General features: G+C 37.4%; 1 protein-coding gene across 2 annotated transcripts in view; it reads left to right on the top strand.

Annotated features, from left to right (window-relative positions):
- pip4k2aa (phosphatidylinositol-5-phosphate 4-kinase, type II, alpha a) overlaps positions 1-17,695 on the top strand; it is a 51,397-nt gene that overhangs the window by 17,785 nt on the left and 15,917 nt on the right. For both annotated transcript variants that reach the window (XM_037533837.1, XM_017718117.2), the window contains exons 2-4: positions 5,178-5,275; positions 5,729-5,825; positions 12,793-12,945. In XM_037533837.1, coding sequence (XP_037389734.1) covers positions 5,178-5,275; positions 5,729-5,825; positions 12,793-12,945 — 348 coding nt within the window. The remainder of the gene's footprint in view (positions 1-5,177; positions 5,276-5,728; positions 5,826-12,792; positions 12,946-17,695) is intronic.

Genomic DNA, 17,695 nt, shown 5'->3' on the forward strand with positions numbered 1-17,695 from the left:
AAAACAAAGAAACATTATGGGTCATAGAGCTAATAAAGAAATACACTACTCAAAAAAATAAAGGGAACACTGAAATAACACATCCTAGATCTGAATGAATGAAATATTCTCATTGAATACTTTGTTCTGTATAAAGTTGAATGTGCTGACAACAAGATCCCACAAAAATCATCAATGGAAATCAAATTTATTAACCAATGGAGGCCTGGATTTGGAGTCACACACAAAATTAAAGTGGAAAAACACACTACAGGCTGATCCAACTTTGATGTAATGTCCTTAAAACAAGTCAAAATGAGGCTCAGTATTGTGTGTGGCCTCCACGTGCCTGTATGACCTCCCTACAACGCCTGGGCTTGCTCCTGATGAGGTGGCGGATGGTCTGCACATGGCCTCTGGCGAGCACATGGAGGGCTGTGTGGCCCTCCAAAGAAATGCCACCCCATACCATTACTGACCCACTGCCAAACCGGTCATGCTGAAGGATGTTGCAGGCAGCAGATCGCTCTCCATGGCGTCTCCAGACTCTGTCACGTCTGTCACATGTGTTCAGTGTGAACCTGCTTTCATCTGTGAAGAGCACAGGGCGCCAGTGGAGAATTTGCCGATCCTGGTGTTCTCTGGCAAATGCCAAGTGTCCTGCTCGGTGTTGGGCTGTGAGCACAACCCCCATCTGTGGACGTCGGGCCCTCATACCATCCTCATGGAGTCAGTTTCTAACCATTTGTGCAGACACATGCACATTTATGGCCTGCTGGAGGTCATTTTGCAGGGCTCTGGCAGTGCTCCTCCTGTTCCTCCTTGCACAAAGGCGGAGGTAGCGGTCCTGCTGCTGGGTTGTTACCCTCCTACGGCCTCCTCCACATCTCCTGGTGTACTGGCCCGTCTCCTGGTAGCGCCCCCAGCCTCTGGACACTACGCGGACAGACACAGCAAACCTTCTTGCCACAGCTCGCATTGATGTGCCATCCTGGATGAGCTGCACTACCTGAGCCACTTGTGTGGGTTGTAGAGTCCGTCTCATGCTACCATGAGTGTGAAAGCACCACCAACATTCAAAAGTGACCAAAACATCAGCCAGAAAGCAGAAAGGTACTGAGAAGTGGTCTGTGGTCCCCACCTGCAGAACCACTCCTTTATTGAGTGTGTCTTGCTAATTGTCAATAATTTCCACCTGTTGTCTATTCCATTTGCACAACAGCATGTGAAATTAATTGTCAATCAGTGTTGCTTCTTAAGTGGACAGTTTGATTTCACAGAAGTTTGTTTTACTTGGAGTTATATTGTGTTTTTTAAGTGTTCCCTTTATTTTTTTTGAGCAGTGTAGTTCGATGAAAAATCTAATTTTTCAAAATTTTCAGAAATATAACCTTTTTGTTTACTATCCAAAACTACCAGCAAGCCTACTTGCGCCTAAAACTAAAATGTCTCAGGCATAAGGTACTATGTTTATTTTAGTGTAATAACTTTGTGATGTATCTTCAGAGGCATTGAAGTATAGTTTAGAGACATTAAAGTTTCTCTAGAACGAGCGTTTCGCATTCACTCTAAATGACTGTTTACATCTTAACCATTTTATTATGGTGATATTTTGAAACATTGATGGAAATCCTCTTTAATTGTTAGGTCCAAAATTGTGATAATGATTGTATATTAATCAGTACCTCAACCTTGCGGAATAAACAAGAAATAATCAGAAAAGAGCTGCAAATGAATGAACAATAGGGCTGCAGCATCTTACAGTGTGATTAAGAGCTGTTCAGTGTGTCAGGTATATGCTGGGGGCGGTGAAGAACAAACATAGGTATAATTAGATTTTCAAAAAATAGAAATATGTTGGTGGTATTGCTGGCCCACAATGGGTTGAGCTCTCACACGGCCTGCAAGTGCTTAGTGGCTGCTTGGCATCATGCCAGGCAGTACCAAAGCCTCAAGAGAATCCACAGTGCTTATAAGACATCCTGCAGTGGTGGGTCATTACAAACCATAAAAGACAAATTGACCTTTCGTTTAAAAAAAAATAAATAAAAATCTAGCCTGTTTTATGACTGGCAAAAATAAATCCGGTGCTGCCCAACCAGTACATTGTACACTAATGGTTTCCCTACTTTAACACACCTAATTCATCATCGGCTAATTGAACTTTATACACTGGAATAATGAGTGAGAGAATATAAGGCATGCAGATTTAATCCCTATTAAAATTTCTATTCAGGCTAGCATATTTTTTTAGAAAATGAATGTTGTAGTATGAAAATCCAGATTTAAAAACACCTCACACCCTGACCCTCATAGGCGTTATATACAGACTCATACACATACTGGCTAACAACACCTTAGTGTCAGTGGAGCAAAGGAAGATTTCAAAGCACACTGAGAACAGTTTTAAAAGTTTTTTTTATTTAAAAATAAAGTGACTGCAGTGTGTTCAGTGCAGACAAACTTGTTTGGGAACTATATCTAGGCCAATTTAAAGTTAACAGAAACTGAGTCTGGAAATCATGTTGCAATAATTAAACCAGGGAAATGCATAGTCACTTGATGTTAAAGTGGCATGTTCACGTGTCTAATGAGGAGATTTTAACATCAGAAGCTGCCCCTTCAGATGAGCTAATGCTAAAACTAACACTGAAGCTAAGAAAGCCAAACTATCTTAACATTGTTCTGTACAATTAAGGAAAACATGGCATTAACTATATATAATGGAAATTGTTCTCTTTCTGTAACATTTTGAATGAATTGTGTTTGCGATGTCATGAAAACACACACATATCTGTCCATCTCTCCCTCTCCCCCTCCCTCTCCCTCTCTCGCTCTCTCTCTCGTATACTGTGTGTGTGTGTGTGTGTGTGTGTGTGTGTGTGTGTGTGTGTGTGTGTGTGTGTGTGTGTGTGTAATTTCATAACACAGTGCTAAAGGCATAGTTTTCAAGGCTTTTTAAATTCTAACATATAAAGAAAAGTTGGACAATGGTCATGTACAAAATGAATTATGGTTTTTGTAATGTAAATCCATGCAGGTGTCATAAGAGTACCTCATTGAAAAAACTAACATGCAAAGATGTAGGATATGAGCCCTTTACATTGATTTATAGCAAATACAGTAGAACAGATAACCTTTTGCTTACCTGACAGCCAGTATAAATCTATCCATTAACATTCTTGTAATAGTTTAGACATTAAGTTTGTCCTTTTGCATAGTTTAATCCAGAACTTCAGGAGTAAAATAAAAACAGCTCGATCCTTCAAATGATCAAGCAGTATACGTTTTGTAGAAGGAAACTACACCAATTTTACTACACTAAAGTTCTACATTAACTAAAGGATTAAGAAAACTAAATAATTCAGGCTGATTTGGCCTGAAATGCTTTGCTTGAGTCAGAATTGTTCACAGTGGTGGTGACAGACACCAAATCTCTGAGGAGTCTAACTCTTAAAAGCTTGCTCACAGAAAGTGGTTATATGAGAAGGTTATGAAGAAACTGCATGATGTCTGAGTTTCTCTGCAAGTGAACTATTTCACATCAAATTAATCTGAATGACTTTGTGGTTACCTGAAGCACAGAATTACACAGAAATTTTGAAAAAATGGTATAATTATCCACTATTTCTTATGATAATAATTCTGACTAATTTTCTACCACCACTGTTCTCACTGTAGCTTTGTACTGAGCAGTTTGCTGTGTGTGAGGTTTTTCTTTTACTTAGTGGGTGTGGAGGCAGATATGAATGACAGAGGTTTGTCAATCATCAATTTGCAAGTGGACTGTTGGCTTCAAACAAGGAAAGAAACAAACAGTTATAAAATGTACTAGTAGAACTTGGCTCTAGGGTGGCTGCTCCTACTGTTTTAAGCAATGCAGTGTTCTTTTTCAGTTAGATCGCATTCTTTACGTATCAGAACAGCAGTGAGACACTACATTATTAATGGAGAAGGTTGGATTAAGCAACAATTGTTTTTCATTAATCTTAAAAGGTTAAATTGAAGTAGAATCACATTTTGTTTTTTTAATTATTGTTGCAAACAACAGCAGCCAAAAAAGTGGTTGCCACAGGGATGACCAGAAGGTACGAAAAGGTTGCAGATTGCTTAAAACTGGTTGCCAAGGCAACTGGGCAACCATTAATGTTGTGCCCTGAGTTTTAGCCTAACTGGAGCTCAGTGAAGCCAAGTGGAGCTTCTTATTATTGTTTTTTAAGAGCCTGTGAGTGAGTCACTGAATCCCTTGACCAATGCAATGAAAGTGATTGTCTTGATCGCAGTTTTGCATGCAAAAATGTTATTACTACAGTTGTGTAATAATCTCCTTCATTAAGATTTTATTGCTCAGTGCCTTGGTAATGATTCCATTGGAGCACTATGGTGCTAAATGAGAGTGGGTGATTTTTGAGCATGTCACTATCGCAGTTATTGTTTCGATTCTTGTCTTAAAGCGGTTCATTGTTTTATCAGAGACATCGCCCTCTGACAGCCAGGACTCATCACTCACGCTGTATCATTGTGCCTGTCCCTCCAGGGCAGAGAGGGAGAGAGAGAGAGAGAGAGAGAGAGAGAGAGAGAAAATGGAGGGAATAAGATTTCGGGCTTTGATTTGCAAATTACGCTGTGGCAAAGGCTGAGTAGAGAGATAGTGGAAATGTGGCTATGATAACCACAAGTCAGCTGTATGTGCATTAACAATGCTCCAGCTATTTAGGATCACATATGTATTTGTGATGAGATTCTCTGCTTTTAGTATGTTTTAAAGAGCCCATAGCTTAGAAAATGTCCATTTTCTTATTTTTTTTTTAATGAATGTAAACATTGCTCATTTTATGAACCATTCAGTCAATACAGTGTGTTTATTGGAGCTAAGCTATAAAAACAGCCCTTGTTGAGTATTTTTTTTGAGGTCACAAAAACAAAGTGTTCATTCAGATCTACCTGTTCAGTAGGTATTCACTGTTTCAGTACAGACTGTTTTTGAACAAGACAAAATACGGTGTAGCCAGTCAGCTTATTTATGTGTTGAGGAACTCTGGTACCCTGTTGAATTGACATGAATACAAACACAAGGAGAACTTGCAGAAAATGCTGGATTATTTTTTGTACTAAATGAGGGATTAAGCCTGTTGGGTCGTTTTATTTGACCATTTCCGCAGGTACCTAACTTTCTGTTGTTTTTTTTGTCTTCACAGATAAATGAGCTGAGCCATGTTCAAATCCCTATCATGCTGATGCCTGATGACTTCAAGGCATATTCTAAGATCAAGGTGGACAACCATCTATTTAACAAGTAAGTGTTTGGTTGTATGCATCTTCACGTATCTACATGCATAAAACATTATCATCATCAGACATTATGAAGAGGACATATTTGTCCCTTGTATCATGTATTAATCATGGGCTTTTCTCATCCAGGACTGAATATATTTTCATTTTGTATTACACTTTATATTGTGCATATAACGACAGATTGAAATTGTGATTATGCCATGCATAAAATAAAAACACACTGGTGGCCATTTGATATGACATGGTTAACACGTGGCCGGCATTGCTTTGACCAAGACTAAACACCCACAGAACATCTGACATGTTCAGGTCAAGATGCTCAAGGCCCATAGTGAAAACTACAGCCTTCTGTGAGATCTGTATTATAATGATAAATGATAAAAATACATTGTGCCATGAATTAATGACATGAATTACTTTTGGTTTGAATGTTGCCTTGTTTTTTGTCTTGCAGGGAGAATATGCCAAGCCATTTTAAATTTAAAGAGTATTGCCCTCTGGTTTTTCGGAATTTGAGAGAAAGGTTCAGCATCGATGACCAGGACTTTCAGGTATGTCCCAAAAAAGAGAAAAAAGAAAAAAAAATTGTTGGCTACATTAGCTTCAATGCTCCAGTGCAAAACTAAAGAAAGAAATTCATAATGTGTAGCATGTATGGTTGATCAATTTATTTGATTTTTGACCATGCAGAGTTAATTTATTTTTCAAAGAGGAATTTCATAGCATAATTTAATCATAAACACAAAAAGATCATTCAGATTTTTTTATATAACATGGTTAATTGTAGAGACACTTATGAACTAATAACCTTTTGTGAGGGAGCTTTTAGAGGCCTAGAGACTCTTTAGAAATCTGGTTCCAATCAGTACCACTATGAACAATTCTGCCTTGGTAAGTTTCTTGAAAATTCATTCTTGAAAATTCATTTCACACCAAATCCCTCTGAATGACTGTTTGCATCTTATTCATTTAGTTATGCAGACATTTCGTGAAATTGCTAGAATTCCCCTTCATGAGTCCGAATGACTGACGTCTTGTTAGTACTTGATATGACATTCAATTTGACCGAACTGTAGCATGATTTTAACAGCACAAGAGCGCACAGACTTTCATTACAGTGCACTGGTGGATCTTACTGAAGCTACTGAACTATATAAAGTAGATTCAGTCCTCCATGAGAAAAGCCCACGATTAATGAGATGTAATTTAGTCATTAACCCCTCAATCCACTGTCCTAATGCAGACCATTATTCCATCTAATGACGGCATAATTTCAGGGCAATCCTTTGCTGCCTCAGCCACCCACATACAAATAGGCCTCTTAAATTGTTCTCATATCGTTTCCACTGCATCCCTCCAGCGTCTTTTACTCCCACATGAAAGAAAACACTCTTCTTGGTGGAGAATTATGGTAATCATTATGCTTTAGGTGGGATTTTTTTTACTATCCATCTTTAACTTAATGAGGAAAAATCACAGCTCAGGGTGTTCCACTAAGCAGGAATATAGGACAGTGTAGGTGGGAAACCCCACTTTGTCTTTGACTGACTGGCTATCACAAGTTCTCTTTTCTGTCATGTGCAAGATGCACCTGACTTTTTAATTTTTTATATTAGAGTCTAAACAAAAGCCCTACCAATATATTGGTTGTCTGTTTGTGATATGCTAATTTGATATACTGGACTATTGGATTATTTCAATTCAACAATGAACGCTCATCTAATGAGAAAATGTTATGACTATTATACAAAGAACGAAATCAATAAACAAAACAAAAATGATAAATATTTAGATGTGATTTTATCAAAACTAGACCATTTTTTTTTGCAGAACAGTGAACAATAACAAACATGCAAAATTATTCAAGTAACAATAATATGACCTTTGTTCCTTACAAAATGGGCAAACTTTGAGACTGAGTGGGCTTCTTTGCCTCATGGAAAAACGAAAGGAGAACAGAGAGCTTCTCCGCTTCATTCAGAAGCTGAAACTTTAGTAGCTCTTTCATGCAACTCTGATCTCTGTGTCTCAGTTTAAGCCATTTTTGGAGATGCAGCACTACATGTGATGCATCAAAGGACAAACTTATCATTTTTCATCTCTAGAGACAATAGATTTGCAGCAATAGATTTGAGTTAGTTCATGTCAGCAGACGAATAAAAATATTTTATTTTCACAGCATAAAAACACAAAAATTGCAATGCCACAGTTATACTTGTTTAAAGTTATTTACTGACATCTGAATAGGTCACACAAAGAAATCATGCTCTGGGTGTAAAGGCCTCAAAATATGCTGTTGAGCTTGGTAGGCTACTGATAAGGTCCCACAGGTTCATTGGATTGTGATAAAGTACTTTTATTTAGTGGCTTGTTTAATGTTGCACCAGACACAATATGAGGGGAAAAATGTTTATTGTCTTAATTCTGTATGCCAGTGTTAAAACAGTGTTCTGTATGTCAGACTGCTAAGCTGGCAGACACCACTTACACAATCCAGTTTGAACTGCTATAATTGACCATTTACAGTTGAAAACTGTCCATAATATCAGTGAGTAAAGCACTGTTTAAGTAAAACTACTAAATCTACTAAAGTCTATGTAGTTTTTCAGCATCATTTGTGTCAGCTGATGCAATTGAGTACCAGAATATTTTGCTAACTTAACATTGATTTAAATATTTATCCAAAAATGTTCATGTTGGTCAGTCTTTAGGGTAAACTGCTACACGGTCACATCTGACCAGCTCAGACTCTTTTGTACTCACTTCCCCAAATGATCACATGCTGTACAGATATGCCTAAACCCACAGCTTCGTTTAGGAAAACAAGTCTTATGTAAGCTTTTAAGCTTTGTGTACATATCGTTACAAAACTCACCAAAACTCCAACTCCAAAGATGCATTGTTTTTCTTCAAAGGTTGAGGGCATTGCTTGTAATATCAGTTATGAAACCTATATAATGTATATATACCTATATAATTTGAATTTTTCCTGGTGCTTTTTGTTTTTTTTTTCTGGTCCAGTAAAAGGTTGTAGCTGTATTGCTAGTGAGCACATATGAGGAAATAACCCTAATTATTATTGCATTCATTGGCAAAAAGCAGAAGAATGATTGAACTGATGCAGTTATTTAAGCAATGCTGTCATGCTAATACTAGTAATACATCACATTTTCACAGTATAAGCAAAAATTTCAAACTTACAAGAAATGTTTGAAATAATATCACCTCTTACCCTTGCATTTTGGAATTTTGCTCTCTTTTATTTGACAGACTTTACAGTGGTGGTGTTTGGAACAAGGTGTCACAATGTCTACAAGTACACATCTAGTCATTTTATTTACTGTTCAAAACCTAAAACTAACCTTAACTTAACCTATGCTTATTTATTTTTAAATATAAAGTTGTTATTGGTAAATATAGTGATTAAATCTGAAAAAATAAAGTTTTTCAGGGATATTTTGCCTCACAACACCCTGCAAGTGTCTCTCCACTATTATTAGATTTTAAAAACATTTTGGACTCACAAACTTTTCTAAAACTGTAATATTAAACTCTTCAGATGTCTGGTTTCCATCACTGTGAATAATTTGACATGGTAAGTCTCTCTGGAGCTTAGCATTTCACATCAAACCACTCTGAATTACTCTGAGTTTACATTTTTATTTTTTAATAAAGCAGTTTTTTTTTTTCAATCTGTGCAGTTCTCTTTTACTTTCCTTTAAATGTTATCTCTCAACTCTCTGCTTTTGTTTCAGTTAGGGGCCATCACAAAACTGCTAGAGAAAAAAAGTGTTGCCTGTATGAAAGAATGTAATAGTCCAGTAAAAGTTGTGGTTATAAAGTATTGCCATTCTACATTTGTCCATAAACCTTTACCTTCTGATGCCGTTGTCTCTGTAGCTGCTTTTTTGTCTGATGTCTGAAACCTGATGCTGTGGTCTGAAGATTTTAAAAGTTTGTTGTAAAAAAAGGCTTTTTTTAAGACATGGTATCTGCCTGCAGCACTGAGTGCATTTAACCAGAATACAGAAAAATCTTCATTGACATTAGTTACCATGAACGTGGTATTAATGTGGAATATTACATCCAGTATGATTAAAGGTTCAGTTATGTTCAAATGTGGGAATACTGGTGTCTTGTATGAATGCTGTGGTTTACATGAAAGAAATCAATAGATTTTTAAAGTGGCATGTTTTTGCCTTCACTGGAGACTGTTGTAGTAATTGTGGTAATTCACTGGGAACAGGTTTGAACTGAAACGTTTCCTAAAGAATCACGATCAAATTGCTGTAAGGTCAGAATGCTTGCAAGTATTTAAGGCTAGGCAGCCAGTGGGACAGAATACCAGTCGTCTGAGCTTGCTGGCCTTCTGCAGCTGTGTCTGTCACTCACACGCTCTCTCTGAAACGAGCCTCCAGCGCTGTGGTTCTCTCAAATACGTCACGTCTCCACAGCAGAGTTTTTTTCCTTAAAACTGGGGCATAGAGGCTGTCAGAAGGGCAGACCGTTCTAGCATCAGCACAAAACTCTCAGAGATGCCTGTGTGCGTGTAAGTGGTCAGATGGCCTTTCTGTGTAGTAGCTGTGACTTTGGGTTTCCATCATAATTTTGTGTCAAGAACTTAAAATGTCCCATTCTGGGGTGAAATGTCTAAACTATTAAATATTTCTACTTTTAGCCAGAAACAGCTTTTCATTAAACCTGTATAATTGTTAAGTTGTAGGTTTTCATCTAACCTTTTAGTATTTAGAAGTAAATAACTGAAACATCATGTAAATAAGACTTTTCATCAGATCTATACAAGTATACAAGTGTTAAACTCTTGTTGTGTTTGTAAAAGCACTTCTGATGAACGTGGTGTGAGTTTACAGAGAAATGTTTAATGTTGAGCAGTAATTTACCTTGTATTTACCATGTATTATCACAAAACTAACATCACATCTTAGGAAATTTTGCTGGCACACACTTTTATGTTCATTTACTTACTGTGATCTGCATTGGGTTTTTTTGTTGTTGTTAAGATAAACTTTTGTTTTGATTTATTCATCAGTCAATGTTGGTATCAGCCTTCTTTCATGTTTTATTCCTGTTGCTTGGCAAAAACTGAACACCTGGTAAATTATGTGACCAATTCAGGTTTACAGTATTTATTCAGCAAACTCGTTTCAATCATAATTGCATAAAAGAATGTATCCACCTGAAGTGAGAGCACTTAAATGTCAAGTCTGGCAACTTGAATTGATATTTGCCATGTTCATCAAAGCTTTTATTATCTAGTATGCCAAAATATGCATAAAATTTCTGCATGTTTGTCAAATTTGAATTTTAAGGCACAAAAATAATTAAATAATGCAGAAAGTTTTATTACATCAAATAGTTACATGTATTGTAAAATGAGTTTTCCTGCATCACTTTGTTATTCAGGTTTATTTTAGCCAGGTGCAGCCATCTTTCTATGTTTTTTCTTTAAACACAGACTTGTGCATCTCAGACGTCTCATGGCTCTCATGAGAATGTGTAAGAGACAAGTTCATTTGCATACAGAAAATCCCTAAATGTTGGTGGAATCCAAGATGCTTTTACTGTTGGTTATTTTATATATCCAGGGGCAAAAGGCACAAGTAATAACACTATACTTAAGATATGAAAATAATAACAATATTATAAATGAACTAATATTCCATGTTTACATTTAAACATTTACCCATTCCTGCCCTGATGTAGTTACAGCATTGAGAGTTGTGAGAGACAAAGCAGAACTCAAAATATATGCACTTGAACACCAGCTGTGGAGGAGATGAAATTGGACCCCTGTTCAGCCCCTGGTGGTGACATGGTTTAATAGTCTGTCCCATTGAAATTGTTTTAAAATAAGCAATGAGTACTGATTAAAAGTAAAATGAATGGCAGTTCATTGAACATTTATATATACCCTAAGTTAATACAGCTTTTTTTTTACATTTATTTAATTCTATGTATGTTGTTTTTTTTTTTTATTACAAAAGTAATTTGTGATTCATACTCATATATATCCTCATTTCTTAAGCCCTCAGTTCCACTGTGTTCAGTGCCGAACTTAAGCATCATTGGTCAGTTTAGTTTTACATTGGCACCAATCCTTTGGACTGCTTTCAAATGGTTAGACCAGTTCGTAGCTGTCACCAGTTATATTTTACCCTTAATAAGCACTGTTGCTGCTGCTTTTATTTTCTATTTTGCACTGTTTACCAGCTTACACTGGACATGTCCAAGTTTGTCCTCAGGAACCCATGCCTTGCCTAATTTTACAGTTTGTAAACTTCTTAAAGGGTCTATATTATAGAAAAACAGATTTTCAGAGAGTTTGATATATTTTTGCTTCAGATCTTCCTGTTCACTTAATATATACTGTCCATACATGGAAATTAAGCATGTTTTAAATTCATTGTTTTTATAACATCAAACATCATCTGATTGTTTTTAGCCCCACCAGTTCACACTAAATGTATAGGTCAGTGAAGGAATGCCATCGTTCCGTAGTGGGTATCATGCCCATATTCCGAACTCCAGGTCTAAACATGCTTTCTCAGTGACAAAAATGAATGAGATAAATAGGATGAAATAAACAATGAAAGTTCCAAACCAGATGTTTTATCTTACATATATTTTTCCTCTGAATTTGGAAGTTGTTAGTGTATTTGGAAGTTGTTACTGTGAATTTTGCTACATATGATGCATGCAGATTTTAACGTCATAAGACAGGCAACCTCACCACAAATATCCCAACCAAACAGCAGGTGTTATCCAGTGTGATAGCTGAGCTGCTTTGGCAGTCATTTAGTACTTTAGGAATATCTGGTGGTGTTATATAAAAGTGCTGAAGTTTAATAGACTTACTCATTTCAGTGCACAAGAGTTGTAGCTTGCTATTGTCACTGGTGTAGCATTATTCATATTTCTTTATTTACTCTTTTACGGTCTTTTAATTCAGAGAATCTGTTGGAGTATTTTAGCCTGGACTGTTTTTTTTTTTGTTTTTTTTTTGATTGAGACACAATACAGGGCAGCCAGTCAGAACAGAGCTTATTTACATATCAGATTTAAAAGCACAGTAACGAAAATGGTCTGTTTAATTCTAAAAGATAAACGGAAGAATGGAGAAAGTGAAAAATGGCTTTATAAAAATTAATTATGGACTTTTTTTTTTTAATGCAGAGCACACAAATGGTTTGTCTAAAAAAAATAAAAGCTAGTGGTGGTTGGGATTGTGTAGTGGTTAACACCTTTGCCTTCTACACTGTAGACTGGGGTTCAATCCCCACCTGGGCAAACACCCTACACTATACCAATAAGAGTCCTTGGGCAAGACTCCGAACACCCCCTTGGCCTACCTGTGTAAAATGATCAAATTGTAAGTCGCTCTGGATAAGAGTGTCAGCAAAATGCCATAAATGTAAATCTAAAGAAATGCAGCATACAGGTGATCAGTCATCTCATAAAGTATACTTTTCTTCTTTGTTTCTATTTGTCTGCATGTAGAACTCTCTGACACGCAGCGCGCCCCTGGTCAGCGAGGCTCAAGGCCGCAGTGGCGCTCGCTTCCACACCTCCTACGACAAGAGGTACGTCATCAAGACCATCAGCAGCGAGGACGTGGCCGAAATGCACAACATCCTTAAAAAGTATCACCAGGTATACAGCACACATACATTTACAGATTATTGGTGTAAACCCTTGTCCTCAATTCTGTTGATTACGATTTTTGAATATGTCTCAGTACATTGTGAAATCTCAGATTTGATCATGATTTAATTTGTTTCAAATCAGCCTTATTTTTAAATGGCCCATATTCTGGCAAAATTAGCAGTTTTGAAGTAAGGTAAAGCCGCTAAAACTTTATTCATAGACTCGTTGCAATATGTAATGATGAGGTGAAGTAAAGATTTAACCAAACTGCCCCTTTCTTGTAAAAGCAGGCCACTGAATGCCATTGAATTAAACTCATATTGGGAGCTGAACTTAAAAAAAGCAGCGATGTCTGTCTGTACTTTTATACAGATAATCTACACTCACAACACTTTATCAGTGATTTAGACCTTGCCGTTATTGTTTGTGCCAGACGGGCTTGTTTGAGTATTTCTTTAAATGCTGATCTGCTGGGATTTTTGTACACAACTGTCTCCAGAGTTATTCAGAATGGTGCAGTAAAGAAAAACATTGAGTCAGTGGTAGTTCTGTGGATGGAACACCTTGTTGATGAAAGATATGAACAGCAAATAGCCATTCTGAGTCTGACACAAAGGCTGTGGTAACTCAAATAACCGCTCTGTCCAGCTGTGATGAGCAGTAGAGCATCTCAGAATGCACAACATGGCAAACCTTGGGGTCAATGGGAAGACCACATTGGGTTCTACTTCTGTCAGCCAAGAACAGAAGGCTGAGGATGCAGTGGACACAGGCTCACCAAAACTGGATTGTTGAGAACTGGAAAAACAAAGCCTGGCCTGATGAATCTCGATTTCTGCAGAAGCACACAGATGGTAGGGTCAGAATTTGGTGCTAACAGCATGAATCCATGAACCCAACCTTCCTTGTGTCAACATTCCAGGCAGGTGGAGGTGGGGTACTGGTGTAGGGAATGATTTTTTAGCACACTTTAGGCCTGCTATAACTAATCTGTCACTGTTTGAATGCCACAGCCTATTTAAGTATTGTTGATGACCATATGCATCTCTTCATGGCCACAATTTAGCTAACTTCTGATGCGTATTTCCAAAATGCTAATGCACAACGTCACAGTGTAAAAGTTGTCTCAAATTGGTTTTATGAGCATGAAAATGAGTTAGATGTTCATCAGCTTTCCCAGTCACCTTATCTGAATCCTCAAGGAACACCTTTGGGGTGTGGTAGAACGGGAGATTCAAAGCATAAAAGTGCACCAGAAAAATCTGCAGGAATTGCAAAATGCAGTAATATCGACCTGGACCAGAATCTCAAAGGATTATTTCCAACATCTTGTGGAATCCATGCCATAAAGAATTGTTTTAAGAGCAAAGGGAGGCCCTACCCCTCCAAGATACCCTGGATCCTGTTCGCACTCTTACTTATTGCTGTTAACTTGTAATCAGATCACCCAAGACGTACAGTGCTGAAAAGAAGTCTTGACAGTTTCAGCTATATTACAGTTTATCAGTCAATGCTTTGTGTCCAACTGCACAATGGCAAACTGGAGAACTTTGAACTAACTCCCCTTGTTGCTTCAAAATAAATGGGATGCTAATCCAAATGCACATGTTTAAACCAGAATTCTCCAACGCTGCAGCTGGAAAGCCATCTGACACACTTCATTTCATCAACGTTCTATAAGGCATAGCTTTAGAAAACTGGAATATGGAGTTATATTTTCAAATATCATCTGAATCCAAACCCCTCTTTGTTACAAAATGTCAGTTGTGCAAGCTTCAACACTCCATGACTAAAAGACTTCAAGTTGTCAAATTAAGGGATAGGCAATGAAATACTGACGTAAATAAAATACCAAATACTGACATACATAAATGAAAGAGTGAGTAATGTTTTTTCCCAATAATGTTTCAGAAGGTTTACTTGCCTTATTTAAGTTTTCAGTTAATGTCTGGGGTAGTTGGTAAACCTGGTTGTTTTTGTTAGTTGAAAAACTTCTGATGGATACAAAACAATACATTTTAGGAAGCTTCTGTTTAATAAATATTAGGGAGCTTTTTCTTGATAGATCACATCTTAGCTGCTGCCATATAACAATGCTGACAGAACAAAAATCTGTCTTTTTGACCTTTTTTTCTACTCACGTTTCTTTATCAAACTAACTTTTGGTGATGAAAATGCTTTAAATTATAACACAATATCCTGCAGAAAGCCATAGAAGCTTTGTTTATTTATATGTGTATATATATATATATATATATATATATATATATACACACTGCTCAAAAAAAAATAAAGGGAACACTTGCAATACAATATAACTCCAAGTAAATCAAACTTCTGTGAAATCAAACTGTCCACTTAGGAAGCAACACTGATTGACAATTAATTTCACATGCTGTTGTGCAAATGGAATAGACAACCGGTGGAAATAATTGGCAATTAGCAAGACACACTCAATAAAGGAGTGGTTCTGCAGGTGGGGACCACAGACCACTTCTCAGTACCTATGCTTTCTGGCTGATGTTTTGGTCACTTTTGAATGTTGGTGGTGCTTTCACACTCGTGGTAGCATGAGACGGACTCTACAACCCACACAAGTGGCTCAGGTAGTGCAGCTCATCCAGGATGGCACATCAGTGCGAGCTGTGGCAAGAAGGTTTGCTGTGTCTGTCCGCGTAGTGTCCAGAGGCTGGAGGCGCTACCAGGAGATGGGTCAGTACACCAGGAGATGTGGAGGAGGCCGTAGGAAGGCAACAACCCAGCAGCAGGACCGCTACCTCTGCATTTGTGCAAGGAGGAACAGGAAGAGCACTGCCAGAGCCCTGCAAAATGACCTCCAGAAGGCCACAAATGTGCATGTGTCTGCACAAACGGTTAGAAACCGACTCCATGAGGATGGTATGAGGGCCTGACGTCCACAGATGGGGGTTGTGCTCACAGCCCAACACTGTGCAGGACGCTTGGCATTTGCCAGAGAACACCAGCCCTGTGCTCTTCACAGATGAAATCAGGTTCACACTGAGCACATGTGACAGACGTGACAGAGTCTGGAGATGCCGTGGGGAGCGATCTGCTGCCTGCAACATCCTTCAGCATGACCGGTTTGGCAGTGGGTCAGTAATGGTGTGGGGTGGCATTTCTTTGGAGGGCCGCACAGCCCTCTATGTGCTTGCCAGAGTTTAGTCTGACTGCCATTAGGTACCGAAATGAGATGCTCAGACCCCTTGTGAGACCGTATGCTGGTGCGGAGTGTGGCTGGAGTGTGTCAGCAGTTCCTGCAAGATGAAGGCATTGAAGCTATGGACCGGCCCGCCTGTTCCCCAGATCTGAATCCGATTGAGCACATCTGGGACATCATGTCTTGCTCCATCCACCAACGCCACGTTGCACCACAGACTGTCCAGGAGTTGGCGGATGCTTTTAGTCCAGGTCTGGGAGGAGATTCCTCAGGAGACCATCCGCCACCTCATTAGGAGCTTGCCCAGGCATGGTAGGGAGGTCATACAGGCACGTGGAGGCCACACACAATACAGAGCCTCATTTTGACTTGTTTTAAGGACATCACATCAAAGTTGGATCAGCCTGTAGTGTGTTTTTCCACTTTAATTTTGTGTGTGACTCCCAATCCAGGCCTCCACTGGTTAATAAATTTGATTTCCATTGATGATTTTTGTGTGATTTTGTTGTCAGCACATTCAACTTTGTACAGTGTTATGTGTGTGTGTGTGTGTGTGTGTGTGTGTGTGTATATGTATGTATATATATATATATATATATATATATATATATATATATATATATATATATATATATATATATATATATATATATATATAATGTATTTATATCGCTGTTGTCAGACGATAACCTCGTATCTCCAAAACGACAACTTTACAGGAGAAGGAAAAAACCTACTCTACTTTTAATGTAAGGAACCAGACGTTTTTCCAAGTCATTTTGAGCCATTTCTTTGGGTCCATTCATCATGAAATTTACAGACAAAATTTACAAAAATGGAGATACAAGGTTTTGTTCCTGACAACAGCGATATATATATATATATATATATATATATATATATATAGTGTGTGTGTGTGTGTGTGTGTGTGTGTGTGTGTATATATATATATATATATATATATATATATATATATATATATATATATATATATATATATATATGTATGTGTGTATTCCTATATATGTATTCCTATATATATATATATATATATATATATATATATATATATATATATATATATATATATATATATATATATATATAATATGAATACACACACACAGTCTGTATATATATATATATAATATGAATACACACACACAGTCTGTAACCCTGACATCAAAAAAAAAAAATTCCAGAAAATCACATTGTATGCTTTTTAAATAATTCATTTGCATATTATTGCAAATAATACGTATTTGATCACCTAACAACCAGCAAGAATTTTGGTTCTCACAGTCCTGTTTGTTTTTTTTTTTTTAAGAAGCCCTCCTACTCTGCATTCATTACCTGTATTAATTGCACCTGTTTGAACTCATTACCTGTATAAAAGACACCTGTCCACACACTGTCAATTTTTTTTAGATTCTGTCTCTCACAGTTGAAGTGTACCTACGATAAAAATCTCCATTCTTTGTAGGTGCAGTGTATCAAATACTTTTCTCCACTGTATGATATAAAAAAAATGATATTTGACATTTCCATCTTTTAATTTCAAGCATGTCGCAAGTTGTG

The sequence above is a fragment of the Pygocentrus nattereri genome, chromosome 24 (genome assembly GCF_015220715.1).
Source record: "Pygocentrus nattereri isolate fPygNat1 chromosome 24, fPygNat1.pri, whole genome shotgun sequence".
Lineage (NCBI taxonomy): Eukaryota > Metazoa > Chordata > Actinopteri > Characiformes > Serrasalmidae > Pygocentrus > Pygocentrus nattereri.